The sequence below is a fragment of the Lacerta agilis genome, chromosome 1 (genome assembly GCF_009819535.1).
Source record: "Lacerta agilis isolate rLacAgi1 chromosome 1, rLacAgi1.pri, whole genome shotgun sequence".
NCBI lineage: Eukaryota > Metazoa > Chordata > Lepidosauria > Squamata > Lacertidae > Lacerta > Lacerta agilis.
In genome coordinates, this window is record NC_046312.1 from 133253898 (window position 1) to 133279531 (window position 25634).

General features: G+C 42.5%; 1 protein-coding gene across 1 annotated transcript in view; it reads right to left on the bottom strand.

Moving 5' to 3' along the window:
• Window positions 1-25634, bottom strand: part of AGAP1 (ArfGAP with GTPase domain, ankyrin repeat and PH domain 1) — a 372692-nt gene that overhangs the window by 171307 nt on the left and 175751 nt on the right. Inside the window, 1 exon segment of the mRNA XM_033172415.1 lies at window positions 1148-1252. Coding sequence (XP_033028306.1) covers window positions 1148-1252 — 105 coding nt within the window.

Sequence of the window (25634 nt, forward strand, 5' to 3'; positions counted from 1 at the left end):
AAATAGGGCCAGTTCCAATACCTGTTTAGTTATTTTGCATATTCTTGTAGGACTGCTGTCCAGAAGGGTTTGGGGCATTCCTACCACATATGGAGGTATGTACATGTGGAGGTGCATCAAATTATGTCTTTTGAAAAAGCAGTTACTACAGGGGTCACCAAACTTACCTGGCCTCGGGCCGGTTCCTCCAGTGCTGACCGCGTGGCGGGCTGGAGGGCAGGGGAGCGTGTGCCCACACACTATTTCCGGTGCACTTTCAGGTTGATGGAGCGCTGGAAATAGCTTGTGTGCATGTGCGCGGGTCTCCACAGACCCGTAAGTGCGCTGGAAAGGAGGCTTACGCAATGCGCACAAGCTATTTCCATCGCTCCGTTGACCCGAAAGTGGGCAGCTGTGCTGCACCGGTAAAAATGGGCGGTGGCAGCGGGCGTTGCCGCGGGCCAGATAACGGAGTCCCTCAGGCCGCATCTGGCCCACAGGCCTTAGTTTGGGGAAGCCTTACTATCTCCTGCTCTGGTTTCTAGAGTGTATGTTCTACAACTTTTAGTTTCTCCACTGTGTGCTTAGAATTAATCTCATAATAAAATGGTAGTTCCTTTCTTTTCTTTTTTTAAAGTTGTTTTTATTAAATATTTTATTGGGTTACCTAAGTACATATAGCACCTGTGCTTTTCAATACATAGAGTCCTTTCTACGACTAGTTAATATTCAACGTGAGACACTAATGTATTAGACAATATATGGTTGGGGGGAAAGAAAGGTGGGGGGAGAGCAGGGAAGAGAGAAGGTGGGTAGTCAACTTTCGTTCTTTTACTTAGTGTATTTTGCAATGTTTCTGTGTATTTGCAAGGTTTCGGGGGGGGGGGATTGGGGATCCCAGGGTCTGGTTGGTTGCCTTCAGTTGGCCGCAGTAAGTTTTGCTTGTGAGTGTGAGGGAGAGGGGTTGTTAGGTCAAGTTAGCCATATTGATTCATATGCTGTTGGTGGGTTTTTGTTGTTGCCTTGTTGGGCTGCATTCTGAAGAATATTCACTAATAAGGCTTTTACGTTTCTTGATTATAAATAGGATTATTACTCATAATTTGTGTGGGTCTGGTTCCTAGTTTTGAAACATCATTTGATAACTGTGAGATGCATGCACACTTACATGTAAACTTGGATGATAGGTCAGTACGCCATTATCACAGAGAGTAACATATTTCTTTTTCCACTCTTTATTTAAAGATTTGCCACTTCGCTTCAGCAGCATGCCCTATTAAGAAGAAAGAGGTAATATGAAACACACTGTTAGACATACACACACAAGTATATATATCCTATAAAGTTTTACAGAATTTGTTATTGCACTAACTACTTTGATATGGCTCCTTCATTCACATACTAGTGAGTACATTCTTTTAAAATAACAGTATCAGTATACTTACGCATCATCCACACCCACCCCGCCTGCAGCGTCATATCTTATACATTTTAACCAGTTGGGGATACAAACTAGGAGGAAGGCAACAAGTTAAAGAGTGGTCCCAATAATGATCTTTGGAGGGACCCCACTTCTTATATCCATCCATGATGAGAACTGTCCATTTATTCCTACTCTCTGCTTCCTGTTCTTTAATGATCAATTTATGGGAACCCTTGCTAACGGTTCTGTGTGGCACTTTTAAGACTAATCAAGTCAAGCAATTCTGTGCATATCTATTAGGGAACAATCTCTATGGAATTCAGTGGGACTTATTTCTGAATAATATGTGGTTATTGTGCTATGAACCCAAATCAGAAATTGTGACAGAAGTGGCCCCTTCTGAACCATGATAACACATAGGGTGCTAAATTGATACAACTTCAATGTTTAAGTGTCCACTATTTCGTTGAAAGGAAGGAGAGCAAGGAGAAAACCAGAAGAGCTTAGCCATGCCTAAATGATCTGCTAGCAGTTCCAAGAAGTTGAGCATTCACCACTGTGGACATTACTCTGGAGAGAGTAACCTTCTGGCATGAAGACATCACAATGACCTCCTCTGACTCAAGTGACTCTTATAGCAGAAGCCCTAGTGCAGGGGTAGACAACCTAAGGCCCAATCGCCGCCTCAGTCCGGCCCACGGACGGTCCGGGAATCAGCGTGTTTTTACATGAGTAGAATGTGCCCTTTTATTTAAAATGCATCTCTGGGTTATTTGTGGGGCATAGGAATTCGTTCATTTCCCCCCAAAAAATATAGTCCGGCCCACCACATGTTCTGAGGGATGGTGGACCGGTCCATGGCTGAAAAAGGTTGCTGACCCCTGGCCTAGTGCAACCAAAGTCTTCCCTGCTCTATCTGCTGGAGAAGGCTAGAATCCTATAAACGAAGAGGCAACTCTCTGTGAAAGGAAAGCCAGCCACTGAGAAGCTGTAGCTCATACATAATGTTCAGACCAAGAGTAACTGCTGCTCAAGTAACATCTGAGCTATTTTCTCATATACCATTCTGACGCGCAGCGGGAATTATTTAAGCAGAGTTTTCATTGAAACAAATAAAAAACTTTTATTAAGTTTAAAATAAACTTCTTCTGAAAAATAGATCACATATAGAACACAGGCTCTTCTCTATACTGGCACACACTGAGAGAAACTAGTCACCACAGTCAAAGTAAGTAACTCACACAGCACTGAAAGACAGTTACAGTCTAGAATGGCAGTTACATCTTAGAACGACAGTTATAGCAGTTAGGCTTCAACAGCTGTTCCTGCTCTCATGCGTCTTTGTCACATGACACATTCATGAGTCATAGAATCATATAATCATAGAATTGTAGAGTTGGAAAGGACCCCAAGGATCATCTAGTCCAACACCCTGTAATGCAGGAATCTCAACGAAAGTATTAATGACAGATGACCATCTAACTTCTGCTTATGTGCCTCTGATGAAGAAGAGTCCACCACCTTCCACTGATGAACAGCTCTTACCCTCAGAAAGTTAGCCCTGATATTTATAAATGACTAACAAAATGAATCTCGATAAGGACAAATGTAAGGTTCCATACTTAGACAGGAAGGACCATCTGTACAAATATAAGATTGGGAACACCTGTAGTATGTGGGAAAGGGATCGAGGGCAGAGCTTTCCAAACTTTTAATGTTGGTGACAAACCCTAAAGACATGCATAATTTACTAGCAAACTGGAGGTTAAATTAACCCCTTTTCAGCCCTGAGAGGAGCACGGGGAGCTTTTGCACGACACACCTACACACTGCAGCCGACACACTAACATGTTGTGACACACAGTTTGGAAAGCTCTGATCTAGGGTTTTAGTAGCCCACAAGCTTAACATGAGTCATTAGGGAAGTAATAGTCCTGCTCTATTCTAGCTTTGCCAGACCACACCAGGAATACTGTGTCCAGTTTTGGGAACCACAATTTAAGGTGGATGTCAACAACCTGAAATGTGTGCAGAGGAGGGCGACCAAGGTGATCAAGGGTCTGGAAACCAAGCCTTATGAGAAACAGTTGAAGGAGCTGGGTATGCTTAACCTGGATGAGGAGATAAAGAGCAGATAGGATAGCCATCTTCCAATATCTAAAGGGTTGTACCATGGATGATGTAGCAAGCTTGTTTTCTCCTGCTTTGGAGGATAGGATCCAAACTATTGGCTTCACGTTACAAGTAAGGAGATGCCAACGAAACATCAGGAAGAACCTTATGACAGTATGAGCTGTTTAACTGTTGAACAGACTCCCACAAGTTCTTTGGAGGTTTGTAAGCAGAGGTTGTATGGCCACCTGTCATGTATGTTCTAGTTCAGGGGATTGGATTATATGCCCTGTAATTCTACAATTCTATAATTCCATGCCCAGCTTTCTCTTGTTTCTGTACCAGGAAACCCAAGAGGATATGTTCACTTCCTTCCAAGGTTCCCAGTACTTCCCAGTTATTCCACTTCCTTGATTAATTACTCCCTAGAAACCTAGTTGCTTCTTCCAGCTTCTGGGAAATGAAACTGTTAGAAAGGCAATTGAGGAATTTGTTGCCCCTTACATTCTTGGCAGAGTTTGAGTTGGGGAAGTTGCAGTCTACCATGACTGCTATATATCCCCATTTTTAATATCTAGTAATCTGCTCTAGGAAGGCATCATCCATGTTTTCAGTCTGGTTTGAAGGTCTATAACAGACATACAGTTATACCACTTTTATTTCTCTCTCCTACAATTTTTACTCATATACCCGTATTTTTCACTCCATAAGATGCACTTTTTCCATCCTAAAAAGCAAGGGGAAATGTCTGTGCATCTTATGCAGCGAAGGCACTGTACGGCAGCGGGATCCCTTGGCTGCCGCTGCAGTTGCGAGTGGAGGGATGCCTCTGCTGCCAGAGCCATGGCTCCCATCAGCTTTTGGGCTGCTCGTTCCTCCTCCCCTGCAGCCGCCGCCAGCGGCAAAAGGGTGCTCACAAGAGCAGGCATAGGAGCCACGGTTGGGAGAGGCACAGTGCAGCACCTCTCCCAACAGTGGCTCCTGTGCCTGTACTTGCAAGAGGTGGGCAGCGGGGGGAACAGCGGCCCAAAAGGGCTCCTTTCGGGCTGCTGCTCCTCCCGCCGCCACTCGCAAGAGCAGCCATAGGAGCACACGTCTCCATTGTACTGTCCATATTACTAATATGTTATTCCTTCATTTTTACACAGCAAGAAGAAATAAAGAATACTGCTGTGTTTCTTGTGGTGGTGTTCCAGTTCTGTGGTTTTAGCCCATTTCGGATTGTGGTGCCTACATGGCAAAAAGGCAAGGCATGCAGGCATGCACCTGTAGCTTCATCAAAATTGCATAGGGGTCCAACAGTTGCAAAACTGAAAAAGAATGTTAAGGTTCCATAAAGGCCACATTTGTGGGTATAGAAAATTCTTTCCAGTAGCACCTTAGAGACCAACTGAGTTTGTTCTTGGTATGAGCTTTCGTGTGCATGCACACTTCTTCAGATACCTTCTTCAGATACCTGAAGAAGTGTGCATGCACACGAAAGCTCATACCAAGAACAAACTCAGTTGGTCTCTAAGGTGCTACTGGAAAGAATTTTCTATTTTGTTTCGACTATGGCAGACCAACACGGCTACCCACCTGTAACTGGATTTGTGGGTATGTTATGAGAATTATTCTAACAGGTTAAAAATCTGGGGGAAATTGTAGCTTTGTTCAGACTTGGATGTTTTCCTGTGATGAGTCTGTAAGGGTCTGGGACTGGTGCAGTGGCCCTTTTAAATGTGTGTGTGTATGTGGGGGGAATTATTTTTTGTTGTTGTTCTTATTTGTACTATGTATTTTATGGTTTTTATACTGTAATTTTATGTTGTGAAACTGCCTGAGATCTGCGGATGAAGAGCAGTAAGTAAGCAAGCAAGCAAGCAAACAAGCAAGCAGGTAAACAAACAAACAAACAAACAAACAAACAAACCAAACCAAACCAAACTTTGAAATGGTACACAGGCACATGTGATCCAATACCAACCCAGTAAAATAAAGGCCATAAGAGTAACAACCCTTTACGAAATTCTCTAACATGTTTGAAAAGAAACGGGTGTATTACTTTTGAGCCTTTTCCTCCCATGGTTGAGATACAGTGATTGCCTCATATTAATAGAAACTGTCGTCTCTAGCACAATTAAAAGAAAGGATTCTGTTTTGTACAGGGACTGCATGTAGTACAAAGGACCCCTGGACGGTTAAGTCCTGTTGAATTCAACTATTGGGTGTGGCGCTCATCTTCACTTTCAGGCCAATGGAGCTGCCATTTGTCATGTGGCCAGCATGACTTAACCGCTTCTGGTGCAATGGGACACCGTGACGAGGGCCAGAGCACATGGAAACACTGTTTACCTTCCTGCCACAGCAGCACCTATTTATCTACTTGCACTGGTATGCTATCAAACTGCTAGGTTGGCAGGAGCTGGGACAAAGTGACAGGAGCGCACCCCTGAATCTAACAACAGATGTGTGACTGTCAAGCTCTTTACTTACTGTTTCAGCTCATTTTCCCAGTTGTTTGAAAGACATGCTTATTGGGCATAAGTAAGAGCAACTTAATTTCTTTTGAACACCTTTCTATGAATACATATTCTGTGTCTAGTCCCAGGAGGTCAATGTAAGCCAAAAGCAATGTTAAGAATACAATGTTTAAATAACTCACATTAAATAACATAATGAATTTAAGTCTTATCTGAAATCCATCACTAAGTGGCTCACTATAGCCCAAAGCTGTGATAATCACCAATCATAAATTTATATTAAAGCTCTATTCAATAGCAATTATTTACCAACAAATATTTATTGATTTATTTGCTGTTAAGGTCTGAGTTCCTAACTGAGCCAATCAACCTCAGATGCTGGCCTTCAAGGTGCAGAACTATGGTTCAGACCACTGCCATTCTCAGCATCAAGACTGTTATGGTAACAATGTGCAGTTAACGAGTAGAACCCCACCTGGGATCAATTAAAAGTAGTGGTTGGTCAATCCGGGAAGTGATATACTACACACATGTCCTCTAGTAAGGGTGTGCAATGACCACATGATTTACCTTATCTGTATCTGTAGCATCTGGAAGCAACCCAAATTTTCACTGTGATTCAATTTGTTATTCAGCTCCAAATTTGATCTGTTAAATCCGAAGCTCTATTTTATATTTGTTGGTTGATCTAAAAACAGCTAAAAACTCCCCTCTTTTCACATAAGTGGATGGAATATGTAGGCAAAGGAGCCTTTTCAAAGTGCATTATGTTAACTAAATTTCAGGCAGACACATTCAGGGTTTTTTGTGCAGGAAATATGTAAAGTTTTCTTTTATAAAAAAAATATTTCTGCTATAAATTGAATGCAAATTGCAGGCATGGGTCACCATTCTGAGGGGATGAAGTCTGCCTAGTTTCAGGAAGATTGGTGCAGTGGTTCTCCTGCAAGGGCAGACTTTATCCTTTTGGCGTAGGAAAACAGAAACCACATTCCTTCTCCCAAGAGGGCAATCAGTTTGAAAACTGGGTACATAAAAGAAGTCCCCCTGCCAAAGTTCATATAAATACCGGTAGGTCCAGGAGCTAAAAAAAAATAGGGAAAACCAGTTTTTTCTTGCCCCTTTCTTGGAAGTAGCCTCCATGAAGGAAAAGACTGCTATGATTTTCAAATGTTTGTTAGGAAAAATAACAGTTGAGAAAGAAACAGGCGACCCTGCTCACAGTCTAAACTCAGAGGAAAATGACCCATATAACAACTCTGTTTATTTGCTTCAACTTTCCTTTTCCAAATCACTGTGATTAAAAGATAGACCACTCCACCCCATCCCCTCTTGAGCTCTGGGCATTTCCCCAGTCACCTTGGGGTTTTTCCCCTCAAAAAAAAAAAAAATGAGGAAAGGGGAGAGAGACAGTTGTATGCTTAACATTTGGAAAAACCAAGGCCCCAGTGTTACTCAGAAGCTAGCAAAGTTCTTGATCTATTCAAATTCTGGTATGCCACTGAATGTGGAATATGAAATAGCTGGCTATGCACTTCATATGTGTATGCATTTACATGGATGTACAATATGGAAATGAAGCATATACCCCACTTATAGATTCAACTTCGAGAGAACTCCAAGGATTTTTTTCCTGGTACCTAGACCCCACTGATTTTGGCAATACAAGCAAAATCAGAATGAAGGAGAAATTGTGCTAAGGTGGGCAGAGCCCAGTTCATTGACGGAGATGCAAACTGTCCCCTCCTCAGTCATCAGACTGATAATTTGATGACCAGAGGGGAGATGATGGTGACACCTACGACTGGTGTTGGCCTCCAGAGGATTGGCCAAGGGTGAATATGGCCCTTAGAGCAAAAAGGTTTAGCTGCAGAGACCAAAGGTTGGGAGTTGAACCCTGAAACATAATTCAATAAAATTACAGTAATAAGAAAAATATATATGAATGGGGCACCCCAAAAGGAAAAAAGTAGGCACAAAAGAGGGAGTGTTACTTTACTAGGGAGATAAAACAGGGACTCTTCCTAGAAAATATAGAGTATTCCAATACTACTAGAAGAACCCACCTGGACCCTGAGATCATCTTCTGAGTCCCTTCTTCTACATGTGCCTCCTCTATGAGAGGTCTGGAGGATGGCAACACGAGAACAGGCCTTTTCTGCAGTGGCTCCCCATTTGTGGAATGCTCTCCCCAGGGAGGTTCAGCTGGCGTCTTCACTATACACAGGCGCAAGGCAAAAATGTTCCTCTTTAATCAGGTCTTTGGCTGATTGACATACAATGCTCATTTAAAATGTGTTGGGGAGAAGGGATTATTGGGTTGTTTTTGTTTTTTAAGTTTTTATCTTGTGATTTTATCTTGTGAACTGCCCTGAGACCTGTGGGAATAGGGCGGTATACAATTTTAATGAAGAAAAAGGATGAAGAAGGCAGTAGCTAAGTAAATTACTAAACTTTATAATAAGAATGTAAAAGATTTCTTGGACACTGTGCTGTGGGGTTGGGAATGGGGAGGCAGTGGGTGAGATCTAGGGTTAAAACAGAAACAGAGAGTTTGGTGTTTGTACCCATAGGCTTTCCTCAAGCACCAGAAAAACTTGGGATCTATATGGTATTTCCCCTTAAAATTACTTAAGGTGCCCTCCAGGTGTTTTGTTAGACTGGAACAGTCCCAGCCTGCATAGTCAACGACAAAACACATTGGCACACACTATCCTGCTGCTGCATCCTCTCAGTCAAGTTTGTCAGGAAAGACAAGCCAGAGCTCCAACTGACAAGGAGGTCGCCTCAAATGGTGCCCCTTTTTTCTTGTTGGTCACCTACTCATGAGGCACACACTGCCCACCTTCCAGGTTTACATGAAATGGTTATGTGGTGCTATGCCAATTGATACCAGATTTATTCTTCATTCTTAGGATGAGGCAGTGAATAAATTATGCACCAAGCCCATGGGGTCGTCTGAGGTTTTGGAGTACATTGCCAGCAATATGCTGATGACACACAGCCAGAGGCGTAGGACGCCTCTTGGGCACCCTGGGTGGTGTTGCCGAGCGGAGGTACCCCCTGGGGGTGGTGCATCCTGACGCATGCGCCATGACGTCACGATGCATGCGTCAGGACAGGCTGCGCATGCCCGGAAAACCGGACATGCGCAGCAGCACCGGCAGTCCATCCTGCCAGCGCTGCTGCTCCAGCGGCAACCCGCCGAGCGAGCCCCAGATCCAGGGGCTTCCCTGTCCTGACCACGCGGGGCAGCCCCATAGCGGCGCCGGTGGGCGGACCCCAGATGGGCCGCGAGGTGGAGCGGCTTCACTCCGTGGCTTGCTCGGGGCCCTCTGGCGGGGCGGGGCTGGCCCAAGTGTCACCCCCCTCCCCTGGAACCCAGGGGCGGGCGCCCCCACTGCCCCCCCTCGCGACGCCCATGCACATAGCTCTACTTCTCCTTTACATCTGCAGGTGAGGCAGTGGGTGTGCTGGACCAGTGTCTTGCCTCGGTAATGGCCTGCATGAGAGCCAACAAACTGAAGCTCAATCCAGATAAGACTGAGGTACTGTTAGAGGGCAGTTCCCTAGACCAGATGGCTGGGAGGTGCCCTGCTCTTGATGGGGTTACACTCCCTCTGAAGGAGCATGCACACCTTGCAGGTACTTCTGGATCCTTTGCGGTTACTTGAGGCTCAGGTCACCTCAGTGGCCCAGAGTGCCTTCTATCAGCTTCAGCTGGTGGCCCAGCTGCGCCCCTGTCTGGACAGGGACATCCTAACTACTGTTGTGTATGCATCTAAGTTAGATTACTACAAGGTGATATACATGGGGCTGCCTCTAAAAAGGGTTCAGAAATTTCAGGTGATGCAGAATTCAGAGGCCAGGTTGCTTACCGGGGCAATATGGTTTGACCACATAATACCAATTTTGGCCTGACTGCACTGGCTGCCAATTGGTTTCCAGGCCCAATTCAAAGTGCTGGGTTTAACCTATAACTTTAAACAGCTCAGGACGTCAATACCTGAAGGACTGACTTCCTCCATATGTACCACCGATACGAACCCTGTGACCCTCATCTGAGGCTCTTCTTTTTCTGCCTCCTCCACAAGAGATCCAGAGAGCAGCAACATGAGAACAGGCCTTTTCTATGGTGGCTCCTTATATGTGGAATGCTCTTCCCATGGAGGCTTGCCTGGTGTCTTCATTACATATCCTTAGGTGCCAGGCAAAAACATTCTGCTTCTCCCAGGCTAATTAAACAATCTGCAGCCTTTTAAACTGTGGCAGGGGTTACTGTTTTTGTTTGTCATTATGGTATGTATTTTTGTGCTTTTATTTTGTGAGCCGCCCTATGATCTTAAATGTATTGAAATTATCATACAGCATATGCTCTAAAATACTTCAGCAGTTATACTCAGTTCAACATCAGGCTAGTCAACATTCTTTGCTTTGCAGCACAGATTTCCCTTTGCTTTCTGCAGTGTTTCTCCTCCTACCCACAACAAAGACACCATTCTGCTAATAAGTAGCAGATCTAATAACCCCTTGGCACAAATAGTTGTTTATCTCTCAACTTCAGAGAAAGTCCAAATTTCCCAACAAGAAAGTAGTTAACTGTAGCGATGGAGCATTTATTTAGCGCTGAATAAACCCAGCAGTGGAACTGGGATTTCTTTGGGTATAGAAATCAGCAGCTCTTTAGCCCAGTTTAAATCATTTAATGCACCAACACAATTGACTACAATGGATATGAAAACAGCATGGCCTATTATACTACATTCTATAAAATTAAGTAACTGTATAAATCTAATACATGAATTTCACAAAGGCAAAATATGAGCATATGTTGAATACTTATAGCTGTGTCAAAAATCTGAGTTAACCAACTTCAGCCCTCAGTCGTTTCACCTTGTATCATGTTTTCTAGCCAAATATAAAAAGTGGTATAGAGGGGGGGAGCCTGGAAGGAAGAGAGCCCCACAACCTTTAAAAACAGAAGTACTGTAAACTTTCCATCCTGATCGAAACTGTTTCCATAGGAACACCAGGAACACCACTTAATAGAAGCTTCTCTTTAAAAATAAATAAATCCATGTTTGGCACTGGACCCCCTCCCCCAGACAAGCTATTTCACAAATGGATGGTTTTTGCAGCTCACTCTGTAGATCCTTCCATGAAGTAGTGAAAAAGAATATAGGATCCTTAACCAGTTCCCTTGTGGCCCCCTCCTTTTTTGTAGGTAATATTTCTGTCATTCTACCAGGGTGTATGGTACAAAGGGTTACACTTTAATTGAGCTGTCAGCATCTCCAACAATCCTATAAAACTTCGATTATGCACGGCAGGGTTAGCGACACACTTGTTATTGTGGAAGCCCTATTTGCTAAACCTAACCACCCCACCTCACAGGTCACATAACCCAAGCGACCTTCCTGTCATTAGCTGCGTCTATTCCTACCTCACTGCTGTGAAAATCACACAAGTGAAGGCTTCAAAGCCCTTACCAGGACTGAATTCGACCAGGAGCTAATCACCCACAAATCCAGCTCAAATGGCAATAATTGGCTAAACTGCTCACCTCTCCAGAGCTCAGCAGTAATTTGGGATAATAAAGAAAAGAATTATTCAGCTAACTGCCCTGAAATGTATGTTTTGTGACCGACACACTTCACATTTTAATAATGATGGACACAAAATCCAATTTAATATAACATCTACTGAATAACAAAACCTGGAACACTAAGAGAAAAACGAAAGCTTTTTTTTTTTTAAAAAAAGTGGCCCATATTATTTCACAAAAAGGGTTCACACTTCATGTTGTGGACCAAAAGGGGCTTTGTGAGCAATCCTTAAACCCTGAACTATATGTTTTTTGAAATAAGAGAATGTCCCAAGTTAAAAATAAGATGTATCTGTTCCTCAAACCAGTGCAAGGTGGAGTGTGTGTGTGTGTGTGTGTGTGTGCGTGTGTGTGCTTTTAGGCTGATGAGTACCTTCTTGATTTTTCTAGTTACTCTCTGATTTACTTTATCTTTCTTTCCTTTCACCCGGGCCTCTCCTGTTAGGGGAGGGGCCACAGATCTATGGCTGAGCACATCCTTTTGCATGTCACAGGTGCCACCTTCCTTCAGCAGACCTTTCTCTGTCTAAGACCCTGAATAGCCTCTAATGCACAGTGCAGACAATACTGGGCTATATGTAACCAAGATCTGACTCAATATCAAGCAGTGTCATCTGCTTGTAAAACACAGACCCCTTATAAGGATGCCCTTAGTTAGTGCTACTTACTCAAACCCCAAAACATCTCAGCAGAGAGGCAAGACTTGACCTCACTGAGGCACAAGTATCACTCTGGAATGGAGAAATGGGATGGGCCATCAGCAGGATGACTTCTGAATGCCCTCTCTATTTCTGTGCCGCTCCCTTTACTCCCTGGTGTACCAAGAAATTGTGAGTGATAAAATAGCCTGGGTGAAGACTAGAGTGCAAGTGGCAGAAATCTTGTGCCGAAGCCGACTGAACACGGGTTTGCCTACCGTGAAGAAGACCTACTTTGCTGCCTCAACCACATCCTCTACTTCAGGGGTTATTGGTCCCAGGAGGAGTTTCCCTGGACCCCTTGAAGGCTTGCCGTGATGAGATTATGAGGGTAAAGTTGCTTGGCTTCATAGTGATCTTGACACCACAGTTGGTGCAGAACCAAACACCATATCTGGTCGGGTTTTATGGCATCAATTTCTTCTGTTGAGGCTTGAAGACACTGACACAGTGCTACCAGTTATGTGTCCAGCCACAAGCTTCCTTGATCCCTGTCCCTCTTGGTTAATAAAATCTAGTCAGTAGGGCATGTCTGGGTGGGCTCAGGGTGTGGTGAAAGGGCCATTAAGGGATGAGTGGTGCCCATTGCTTTGAAAGAGGTGGTGGTATGTTCACTCCTTTAAAAGCCTAGCCTGTGATAGCTGTGGGCCTGTTACTGATACATGGTTCCTTAGGAAGGCAACTGAGAGTGGTGTGCCAGAGCAGCTGCAGGCTTTCTTGGATGAATTGATTATCTAGATCAGGCATGTCCAACAGGTAGGTCGTGATCTACTGGTAGATCACTGGATGCCTGCAGTAGATCACTGGTAGATCACTGCTCCCCCCAAAAGCTGAACAACTGTGGCTCGCCTAAAAAAAGCTCAACTTTACCTCCACCCTGAAAAAACTCAACAACTTTGACCAGAACCCCCCAAAAGGGGGTAGGTCACTGCCAGTTTTTAACTCTGAGTAGATAGCAGTCTCTTGGGAGTTGGCCACCCCTTATCTAGACCCATTTCTGAAGGCAACCACGTATCAGAATTTTTTTAATGACTTTTTTACAATTTTTTATGTGCTGTAAGATGCCCCGAGTAGCTGGGAAAACCCAGCCAGATGGATGGGGTATAAATAATAATAACAATAATGATGATTATTATTTCACTCTTGATTCAGACCTGGTTTCAGGAACGAATCAGACATGGTTGCCCTGATGGATGAGGGAGAGAGACAAGGGGAGTGCAATCTTACTTACTTTGCTTGATCTCTCAGCATCTTTTGATGCCATTGGCTATGTTATCCTCCTGAACTTATATGAGATGGGTGTCAAGGGTACTATGTTTATCTGCCCCATGGCATTTAGGTTATGGAGTGCCACACAGCACTACATTATATGAAACCTTGGGATCTGTCATTAGGGAATATGGAGCAAAGTGCCATCCATATGCCAATGACATCCCACTCTATTTCTCCATAACATCTGAAGTGGAAGTGGCCATGCAGGCTCTGGCCAGTGTCTGGCAGCAGTTGTGGGCTGGACGAGGACAAGAAACTAGCTACAGCAGCTAGATTTTTAACTAGGGTGCCCTTGCCAACACCATTTAATATCTCTGTGGAAGGAGTTCTACTCACTGACAAAATGCTACCAGGAACAGTTCAGACTCCTTTTAGCATTTAACACCCTAAACAATTGGGGGCCAGGATTCCCAAGAGACCACCATGCGCACTATATCAGTAACTGTGTCCACAAATGGGACACTGCTGAGAGAATACCATATGCCCCGGAGGTGCACCTAGTCTGTACTAGAAGAAGAAAATTTTCCATTTTTTCAATATTACATCATAACAAATAACATAATTCCCAATTCCAAAATCTTCCCCTCCCCTCAGACTTCCCTCAACTTCCTTCTCTGGTTTATTTTAAAATAGAAGAGGAGGAGTTTGGATTTGATATCCCGTTTTATCAAAGCGGCTCAGGTTCTCCTTTCCCTTCCTCCCCCACAAAAAACACTCTGTGAGGTGAGTGGGGCTGAGAGACTTCAAAGAAGTGTGACTAGCCCAAGGTCACCCAGCAGCTGCATGTGGAGGAGCGGAGACGCGAACCCAGTTCACCAGATTACAAGACTACCGCTCTTAACCACTACACCACACTGCATATTTCCTTTTCACTCATTTTTATATTTAAACTTATTTGTATAAATTTTGCTGATTACCAGATTTAATCTGACAGGCACCAAGTGTGATGATGCTTAGGTTTTCACTGAATACATTTTTGTTTAGGAAGGCTTTCCCTGGGGTGTAACCAAATCATATATGGAAGATCTAATTTTGTATCTAATGAAATTGTTGTGTTGTTTTTAGAGTTTATATGGATGGTTTTATTGTTGGGTTTGTTGAATTGGGTTTTTTTTGAGCTTGTGTTTCAGTGTTTTATTCTGTTTTTACCATGTACACCACTTCAATGGTTTTAAGCTATGCAGCAGTCCATAAATTTGATTATTATTATTATTAATTGCCTGTGTATGGTAAGTTGTGGCTTATGGCTTACTGTGTGATGCAAACATGAACTCCCCTATGAGGAACATTATGGCATTTGAGGTTTTTTTTTAGTTTAAGGAAATAGATATAATTATTTATGGCATGGAGAAAGTGGATAGAGGAAAGCTTTTCTCAAAGCACTCATGAATATCCAGTGAAGATTAATGTTAGACGATTCAGGACGGATAAAAGAAAGGACTTCTACAGGTAGCACACAATAAAAGATTGGAACTTGCTCCCACAGGAGGCAGAGATTGCCACCCACTTGGATGGCTTTAAAAGATTAGGCAAATTCATGGAGGACAAGGCTACCAATGGCTACTAGACACAAAGCCCATCCTCTGCACACGGGAGCTTCTCATGGGCATCTAATTGGCCACTGTGAGAAAAGGAAGCAGGACTAGATGGAACACTGGCTTGATCCAGCAAGACTACTGTACTCTTATGCTCTTCAAATAAAAATTCAAAACAGAGCCAGCACAGTGTAATGATTAGAGTGTTGGACCAAGTATGGGAAGGCTAAGATTCAAATCCCAACTCAGACATAAACCTCACCAAGTGACACTGGGCCTGTCACAAACTCTCAGTTTGGCCTTCTACACAATGCTGTTGTGCAAATAAACTAGTGGGAGCTCCATGTATCGAGTTCTCTGGAGGAAACGCAGCATACAAGTATAACAAACAAACAAACAAACAAACAAACAAACAAACAAACATCCATTCTATTACTTTAAGGTAAAGGTAAAGGGACCCCTGACCATTAGGTCCAGTTGCGGACGACTCTGGGGTTGCGGTGTTCCTCTCACTTTATTGGCTGAGGGAGCCGGTGTACAGCTTCCGGGTCATGTGGTCAGCATGACTAAGCCGCTTCTGGCGAAACCAGAGCAGCGCACAGAAACGCCGTTTACCTTCCCGCCAGAGCGGTACCTATTTATTTACTTGCACTGTGTGCTTTCGAACTGCTAGGTTGGCAGGAATTCTATTAGCAAGGATTAAATTTGGCCAAATAGCTGGAATGTTTGATGATTTGTTATGGCAACAGCAGAGTGCTTCAGGAGTATTTAAAATACTATGAAACTGGAACCTAGTTCTTACAGACAGAATATGAGATGATAAACCTCTGTCTGGGCTGTACAATTTCAAGCTAAATGCTATTCCAAATATATTCCATTCTTACTGAAAATTACACATCATTGAGATGGGTTTCAGCGTAGCTTAATTTCTGATGTGCAAGGTTTCTATGTGGTGGGTTTAAAAAATTGTATAGAGGAGCACTCAATTATGTGGATCCCAAGACACACATTTACCTGTTCATCTTAATTATGCCTATGCTATCTGAAACTATGTGGAAACCCAGCTTATGAACAAACATTGTCTTACAAGAAGGTATACAAGAAAAGTGTAAATGTTTTATCACACAAACCAGAAAAAGCCATTTTCTCTGTACTGATGCTGAATGAAGCCAGATCTTTTCTATAAGATTAGAGACATGGGATGCATTAAATGTGCTGATTCTCTGAGTTTGTTGCAATGATTGCACTGCAATCTGTTCGAAAGATTCATCCACACCTACAGTTTTTTGAGTACAGTGGTACCTCGGTTTAAGAACAGTCCTGTTTACAAACAATTCAGTTTATGAACTCCGCAAAACCGGAAGTAGTGTTCTGGTTTACGAACTGGTTTAAGAATGGAAGCAGAATGGTGGAAGGGCACTGGTGGCGGGAGGCCGAACGGTGGAAGGGCACTGGCAGTGGTAGGCCTCATTAGGGAAAGCACGCCTCGGTTTAAGAATGGTTTCAGTTTAAGAATGAGCTTCCGGAACGGATTAAGTTCGTAAACTGAGGTACCACTGTACTTAATATGAATTCACAATGCACGTCTGATAAACCTGAGGCTGCTCATTGATTTGAATTACTACTTGCTTAGTATCTACATAAAAATAACTAGAATGCAAGTTAGGTGATGAAAACTAACACAAAAAGAGCTGCCATGGGGGGGGGGAATCAGGATTATTAATTGGGTATACATTTTATCTTCCATATGATGAAATAGTCTGTGGCCTTTGGGCCACTATGAACAAGTGCTAAGGTTGCCACATGGCCAGCATTAAGTTGGCCTGATTGGCTTTTCTTCCTCCTACCTAATTTCTATTTTAAACTCACCCTTGATATTAGGCAATGATAAAATGTTGAATTTGCATACATTTAAATGCATTAACATGCAAATGAATGATGACCTTTTCTTCCACTGAGAAAGTTGGCAACTATGAACTACTGTAATTCCAGGAGGACGACATTCTACTGCAAGGGATATGGGTAATCAGGAGAATGTATTCATTTCTCGAGTGTAGTCTTGCAAGTGTCAATTCTATCAATGAGTCTATCACACTACTGCTCTAGTATACTTCAGAGTAAACTCTGATTTATTTATTTAAAAAAAAACGTACTGAAAAATGACTGTATGCCACCTTCAAGTCTCAAGGATTCATAATAAAAATCTATTAAAATTTGTTGTAAAACTATTTGTTTTTATGATATTAGAGCTATTAGACAGCTCCATTATAGATAGACATTTTCACATTAATTACAAATACAATCATAGATTTTTAATACAGCAGATTGGATTCCAAGATATTAGAAAAACATTTTAATTTTAGTTTTTACAGTTTATCTTAAACAACTGTTTTCTGACCTAGGTTGCAAACACAAGAGTTAAAAAGAATACACCTTTTTTGTCATGGTCCAACTATTACAGACTTTGGCCTGTAGCAAGGATCTTATTTTCCCCTCAAGGCAGAGAATCTGCTTTATGGATGAAAATTCCAAAGTCTGATGAATTATATCATTTGATTATACTGATTTTTTTTTAAAGCACATGTTTTATATTTCATCTACACTATCCTGAAGTCCAAGACATTTCAGTGGCAACTTGTTCCATAAATTAATTTCAAGATATCATTTAGCACAGTATTTTTCTGTAAAAGAAGCACAACACTTGAGAAAGTCTTATCCTGAAGAAAGATCATTACTAGCCACTGGGAACTTAGTAGGGTTCTAGTTAGTTCTGGTTAGCTAAGCACCACAGCAAGAACCAACAGAAGAGATAGAAGAGGCAGTGAACTAGAAAATTACTTATGCCATGTAGACAGAGGTACAGAGGGCAGCCTATTCAATGGCACAGTCAAAGAAATAGGGAAGAAATCTCAGGTTAAGTTGGTTAGATAGAAAGCCAAACGTAAACTACTGTGGATGTAGTCCTGTGGCCTCATGACCCAGAAAAGCTGTCTGCAGACAAACACTGACTCCCTCAGCCTGAAAGTGGAGATGAGCACTGCACCCCAAGTTGAATTCAACTGCGCTTAATCATCCAGGGGTACTTTACCTTTGTTCATACAAATATAGTATTAAAATGTGACACCTTTTATTCAACTATCACAGTTTTAGGCACAGTGCATTGAAGCTTTTAAAGTCTGAAGCTAAATTAGGAACAGTCAAAGAGTTGCAATGGATCTCAAAAGTCAGTCCCCCACTGAAACAGGAAATCCACTGCCACAACATCCCTGACAGATAACCACAAAGTCTCTGCTTAAAGGTAAAGGTAAAGGGACCCCTGACCATTAGGTCCAGTCGTGTCCGACTCTGGGGTTGCAGTGCTCATCTTGGTTTACTGGCCGAGGGAGCCGGTGTACAACTTCCGGGTCATGTGGCCAGCATGACTAAGCTGCTTCTGGCGAACCAGAGCAGCACACGGAAACACCATTTACCTTCCCGCCGGAGCGGTACCTATTTATCTACTTGCAATTTTGACGTGCTTTTGAACTGCTAGGTTGGCAGGAGCAGGGACCGAACAACGGGAGCTCACCCCATCGCGGGGATTCGAACCACTGACCTTCTGATCAGCAAGCCCTAGGCTCTGTGGTTTAACCCACAGCACCACCTGCTTACAAACCTATAAAGGAGAATACACCACCTTCTGAGACAATCCGCCCCACTGTTTAATAGCTCATACCATCAGTTCATACCCCTCAAAAAAAATTGGGGGGGGGCAATTCAGGGCACCCTCCGCACCATCCCACTGATCCCGTCACAGCCTCCTCCTTCTCTGGCACCACAGACATACTTCCGGAAGCCAGCTTCTGGAAGTGCCACAATAGAAGGAGGAAGAAGAGTGGCAACGTGTGGGGTTTTCCTATCATTTTTTGGTCCCGTGCTCTGGCACAACCAGAGCACAGGAGCCAAAACGGATATCTGGGATTGGGATAAGAAGCTGGGACACTTGGAGTGTATGTTAGTTAGTTCTTCCCAATGCTTAGTCTAAATACTTATAGTAGTTTGAACTCACTGGTTTATGTTCTACATGCTAGAGCAACAAAAAAATAATTGTAGTCCATAATCTACGTCAGGCATGTCCAACAGGTAGGTGGTAGATCCTGGTTGATCTCTGGCCCCTCAGCGATCTCCTTGCAAAAAAGCAAAAAAGCCCACAACTTTGGCTTCCTAAAAAAGGCTCAAGCTCCACAACTTTGGGTAGATCACTGCCAGTTTTTTTATACTGTGAGTAGATCGCAGATCGCAGAGTTGGATGTCCCTGATCTACATGATAGCCCTTCAAATATCTTAAGATGGTTACCATATTGCCTCTTAATAGTATATTTGCCAGGCTAATGAAACTGAACTACCGTACTTAATTTTTCTTCATGGCATTTGATCTCTAGACCTTTCACCATTTTTGTCACCCACTTCAGCCCAAGTTCTTCTTCTAAAAATGCAGTGTCTAGAACTTAACTGGACCAAAGTAAAATAGAGCCATACCAGTACTTCATGTCTTCTTGAACCTATACTTTTTTTTTGGTGCAACCTAAAAATACATTAGGCTTTTTTTATCTACATTGCACTGCTAACTCATGTGTAGCTTTTGGTCTACTAAAATCCCTGGATTATTTACACGTCAAGCCAAATGTCAACTGGCCTGTATTTGTGCCACTGATTCTTCCTACCTAAATGCAGAACTTGACATTTATTTCTGCTGAAATTAATTTTGTTCATTTTCCTTCATTTCTCTATGCTGTCAGGATTGAATAGTAGACAGAAAAGGAACCAATTTCTTGGCCACTATGAGCTTCTGGCAAAGCAAAAATCATGCCTCACTTAGAAACAAAATGCAAGAAGTTGGTCCCACTGCACGTCCATTTTAGTTTATTGGACATTCTCACACAGTTATGACTAGATAGCAGCTAGTCAATCTTTTAATTAGTGAAGTAAGAGCATGTGCTGTCTTCAATTCTAGATACATGTGCATGCTACCATGAGTTATACAGAGGAGGGAGAAAGGTTGTTTTCTGCTGCTCCAGAGAAGCGGACACGGAGCAATGGATTCAAACTACAAGAAAGAAGGTTCCACCTAAACATTAGGAAGAACTTCCTGACAGTAAGAGCTGTTCGACAGGGGAATTTGCTGCCAAGGAGTGTGGTGGAGTCTCCTTCTTTGGAGGTCTTTAAGCAGAGGCTTGACAGTCATCTGTCAGGAATGCTTTGATGGTGTTTCCTGCTTGGCAGGGGGTTGGACTGGGTGGCCCTTGTGGTCTCTTCCAACTCTATGATTCTATTATTCTATGAGTTTGAGCTAGGTCAAGGTTTATTATTATTTTGCACTTAATGGGTTCTCCCCATCATATATTTCTTTGTTTTATTTTGTTACATAAGTAGAGAGAGCAGTTAGAACCTCAAAGAAGGACAAATATAACTAAAACAAGAACAAGGATAATATAATAAATGTAAACAATGCAGTGCACTTAACAGTTTTAATCACCAAAAACAGAAGGACAAAATACTCTTCACATTCAGTCTATAAAGCCTGTATAACATTAATTGCAATTTAGAATGGGACCCAGGCCATGGGCCACACCAGTCTAACAACCGATATAATAAAACTGACAGGCATTTCACTGTCTCATATGTGTAAGCAAGAGAAAACAAATACAGGAGAGGGAAGAGGGGAAATCAATGCTGCTCTCAAGAATGTATATGTTGTTGCCTAAAGTCCTCTTGATTCAAAAGTTATTTAAACCTCTCCCACTACATCTGATCAAAGTGACAGCTGTGTTAGTAGTATGTAGCCACAATAACTGTCCTTCAATATTCTATTTGTAAGAACAACAGTCCCCAAGATCAGTCACTGTTTCCTGTAAAAGGCAGGCGACACAGGATTAAGGATGTTCATTGTTTCTAAAAAATGACAAGTGAAAGAGTCATAATGCAGGAACTCTTCACTTGCTTCATCTATTTGTCCTTCAAAAAACGCATGTTGGTAAAACAAGCATTTTACAAATTGCCTGGAAGTGTGTGGCATTTAAAAGTGTTAATTTGTATCCTAGTCGACATTTAATAAGTTAATACTTTAAAAATAAGTGGATGACCATGAAAAAGGTCTGCTTTTATCCCACTTCAACTTTTGACATATATTAAAAATGTGTTATTAAAGATGCATATGTGTGTGCACATATTATACACAAACTGTATATATGAAGTTAAAAAAATCCCCATCCAAGGTACCCAGAGTGTAGCTAATGGGATTTGACGCTGGCTTTAATTTTAATGAAGAAAGTTGCCAGTAGCAACAAAACTGTCAGTAGCAGCCAAGCACCATTAATAAAGGCCCAGACAACATTAGTGGCACGGCAACAGTACAAAAGGTTCCTCCCTGGTTCATGCTGTGCTAAATTGGCTGCCCAATTTTTCTTAAGTGTCCACACTATTTAGAAGACAATTTATTAATTTTTGTCATCCATTGTCAGTTGACAGGTCATCATTTTATATCTAGAACTTTAGACTAAAATTAATTGAAAAGACTGATAGTATTTATGAGGGGTATTATTTGTCAATTATGGCTTCTGTTGTTTGATACCACATTAACTTCAGCTTTATCTGTGCTTAGGTGTGATCTGAAAATGTTTCATCATTTGAATATAAGTTCCATGGGGATAAATAAATCCTTTTCAACACGTAACACTCAAATCTTAATATTAGCTCCAAAAATGTATGTTAACATTGTAACAGAAACACAATATGGACAATGGACAACATGGAATTCAAGATATCATTCACCAGCAAGAAACGTGCATATAATGTCTTATCTAGAGAAACATTTTAGTCATCAAAATTTACATATTTGTTATATGTCAAAACATCTAATTAGTATGTATAATAAGCCACCATGTATATCACTCTTCTACCTTTCCATTTAAATGCATTTGAAAATAGTATGTTCTCTAGAGTTAAGTGTTTGCATTCATAAATATTACTTCTAATTTGATGTTAAATTAGCACTCAGTATGTTGTGACTATCAGATGAAACCACCACACCTTCTTTCCAGACTAAGAAATCACTGAATACCCATTCAATGTAACATAGCATTTTGAAGTTAAGCTTCTACCAGAAGGTAATTTGTACAGCAAATATGAGTGGAGTCCCTAAAATGGCAGGATGATGACTTTTATGTCTCCTTCCATCAACTCTTGCAGCCAAGCTAGTGCCACATGTATTGCTCTGCTTTCCTTTGGATTACATCAGTGAGGTCTTGTCATATGGGCAACCCAGGACCTCCATCCACACTGCCCAGGCTTGCGCCCTGGGGAGGTCACCTCAGTGCTGCTAATGCAGTGGTTTGACTTCACCCCCAGAAGAACACTCCATTGTCTCTCTAGACAGACAGATTCCAGCAACAATAATAATGAGTCTATGGGCAACTTCAAACACTTCGTAAACTACTTCAAGCACTTTGTACCTTTTCATATTCTTACTTTTTGAGCACAAACTAAATGTTGCACAGAACAAGCTACAGTCCATATCTAGTGAGGCAGTCCCACAATGAAAGAAACTTGAACTGCAAACACACAGCCACACATATACAACATATACAACTTTCCTGGGTCTTAAGAGTAAGACATGCCCACATTATTGGGAACACAACAGAAAGGCAACCACCAGACCAGACCTTTCCAGAGTAGCAAATGCAAAGCTTTTGATGTTTAGTACAGTGGTACCTCGAGTTATATACGCTTCAGGTTACATACTCCACTTCAGGATAAGAGCAGAAATCGTGCTCTGTCGGTGCAGTGGCAGCGGGAGATCCCATTAGCTAAAGGGGTGCTTCAGGTTAAGAACAGTTTCAGGTTAAGAACGGACATCCGGAACGAATTAAGTACCAGAACAAATTAAGTACGTAACCAGAGCTACCACTGTATTACAGAAGTGCAAGCTGGATTTCAAAGGGGCAGAGGAACCAGAGACCAAACTGCAAAAATGCGCTGGATTATGGAGAAAGCTAGAGAGTTCCAGAAAAACATCTATTTCTGCTTCATTGACTACGCAAAAGCATTTGACTGTGTCGACCACAGCAAACTATGGCAAGTTCTTAAAGAAATGGGAGTGCTGGATCATCTCATTTGTCTCCTGAGAAATCTCTATGTGGGACAAGAAGCTACAGTAAGAACAGGATATGGAACAACTGATTGGTTCAAAATTGGGAAAGGAGTACAAAATTGGGAAAGGAGTCTCCCTGCTTATTTAATTTATACGCAGAATTCATCATGCGAAAGGCTGGGCTGGATGAATCCCAAACCGGAATTAAGATTGCCGGAAGAAATATCAACAACCTCAAATATGCTGATGATACAACCTTGATGGCAGAAAGTGAGGAGGAATTAAAGAACCTTTTAATGAGGGTGAAAGAGGAGAGCACAAAATATGGTCTGAAGCTCAACATCTAAAAAATTAAGATCATGGCCACTGGTCCCATCACCTCCTGGCAAATAGAAGGGGAAGAAATGGAGGCAGTGAGAGATTTCACTTTCTTGGGTTCCATGATCACTGCAGATGGTGACAGCAGTCACGAAATTAGAAGACGCCTGCTTCTTGGGAGAAAAGCAATGACAAACCTAGACAGCATCTTTAAAAGCAAAGACATCACCTTGCCGACAAAGGTCTGTATAGTTAAAGCTATGGTTTTCCCAGTAGTGATGTATGGAAGTGAGAGCTGGACCATAAAGAAGGCTGATCGCCAAAGAATTGATGCTTTTGAATTATGGTGCTGGAGGTGACTCTTGAGAGTCCCGTGGACTGCAAGAAGATCAAACCTATCCATTCTCAAAGGAATCAGCCCTGAGTGCTCACTAGAAGGACAGATCCTGAAGTTGAGGCTCCAATACTTTGGCCACCTCATGAGAAGAGAAGACTCCCTAGAAAAGACCCTGATGTTGGGAAAGATGGAGGGCACAATGAGAAGGGGACGACAGAGGATGAGATGGTTGGACAGTGTTCTTGAAGCGACTAGCATGAGTTTGGCCAAACTGCGGGAGGCAGTGAAAGATAGGCGTGCCTGGCGTGCTGTGGTCCATGGGGTCACGAAGAGTCGGACACGACTGAACGACTGAACAACAACAACAACCTATCACCTCTGTATTCTCTTATGCAGGCTAAACCGACCCAACTCCCTCCACCGTTCCCCATAAGGCTTGGTTCCTAGACTCTAGAAGCAATGAATTTTTTTAAGCCTGATTGTGAAAGGCATTGCTCAAAGGGCAAGATCCACTTAGAATCATAGAGTTGGAAGAGACCACAAGGGCCATCCAGTCCAACCCCAAGCCAAGCAGGAAACACCATCAAAGCATTCCTGACAGATGGCTGTCAAGCCTCTGCTTAAAGATCTCCAAAGAAGGAGACTCCACCACACTCCTTGGCAGCAAATTCCCCTGTCGAACAGCTCTTACTGTCAGGAAGTTCTTCCTAATGTTTAGGTGGAATCTTCTTTCTGGTAGTTTGAATCCATTGTACTTCATTCCCTGCATCAGGTGGCAAGTGCAGAACAGTGCAATTCCTACGGCCTTATTGTTCCGTTCAACACTTTTTCCTTCCTGACTTCCCTTCTTCAGGGTCTGTCTGGATGGGAACTCCTCTCTGCTTGACACTGTTACTCTGTTTATATGCTGCAAGTCACAAGTCACTGTTACAATTTGTTATTCTTGAAATCAAGGCGTAACTGGAAAAGCAAGCACAAATATCAGGGTGCCTTTCTCAGCTATGCAAATATCATGGAGTGCAACTAGACACTCTTCTTGAGAATTTCCAGCAACGTAAACCAGAAAAAAACAGCAAAAAGTCTTCTGGCATCTTAAGACTAAGAAATTTACTACAGTGCAATGATTTGTGGACTATAGTCCGCTTCATCAGTGTTACAAAGTGTTATCCTTTATTCTGCGTGCATTTGATGAAGCAGACTGTAGTGCAAAAAAGGTTTACAGTCAAACCTCGGCTCCTGAACACCTCTGCTATCGTACATTTTGGCTCCTGAATGCTCAAAACCCGGAAGTAAATGCTCCGGTTTTTGAAGGTTTTTCAGAACCCAAATGTCTGACGCAGCTTCCACTTGAATGCAAGAAGCTCTTACAACCAATGGGAAGCCGCTCCTCAGTTGTCGAACGTTTCGGAAGTCAAACGGTCTTCCGGAACAGATTACGTTTGAGAACCAAAGTTTGACTGTATTAATCTTAGCAGCTCCTTGGCTGCATGATATTCAGAAGACACAATCAAGACCCTTCTGATCTTAACCAGTCTCTAGGACAGGCATAGGCAACCTTCAGTCCTCCCAATGTTTTGGACTACAATTCCCATCATCCCTGACCACTGGCCCTGTTAGCTAGGGATGATGCGAGTTGTAGGCCAAAACATCTGGAGGGCCGAAGGTTGCCTATGCCTGCTCTAGGAGCATACACAAGGTTGCAGAGGAGAGGACGCAAGGAGGTATCAGATCTTATCTTAGTCAGCTCTATCATTCACTGTGTTAT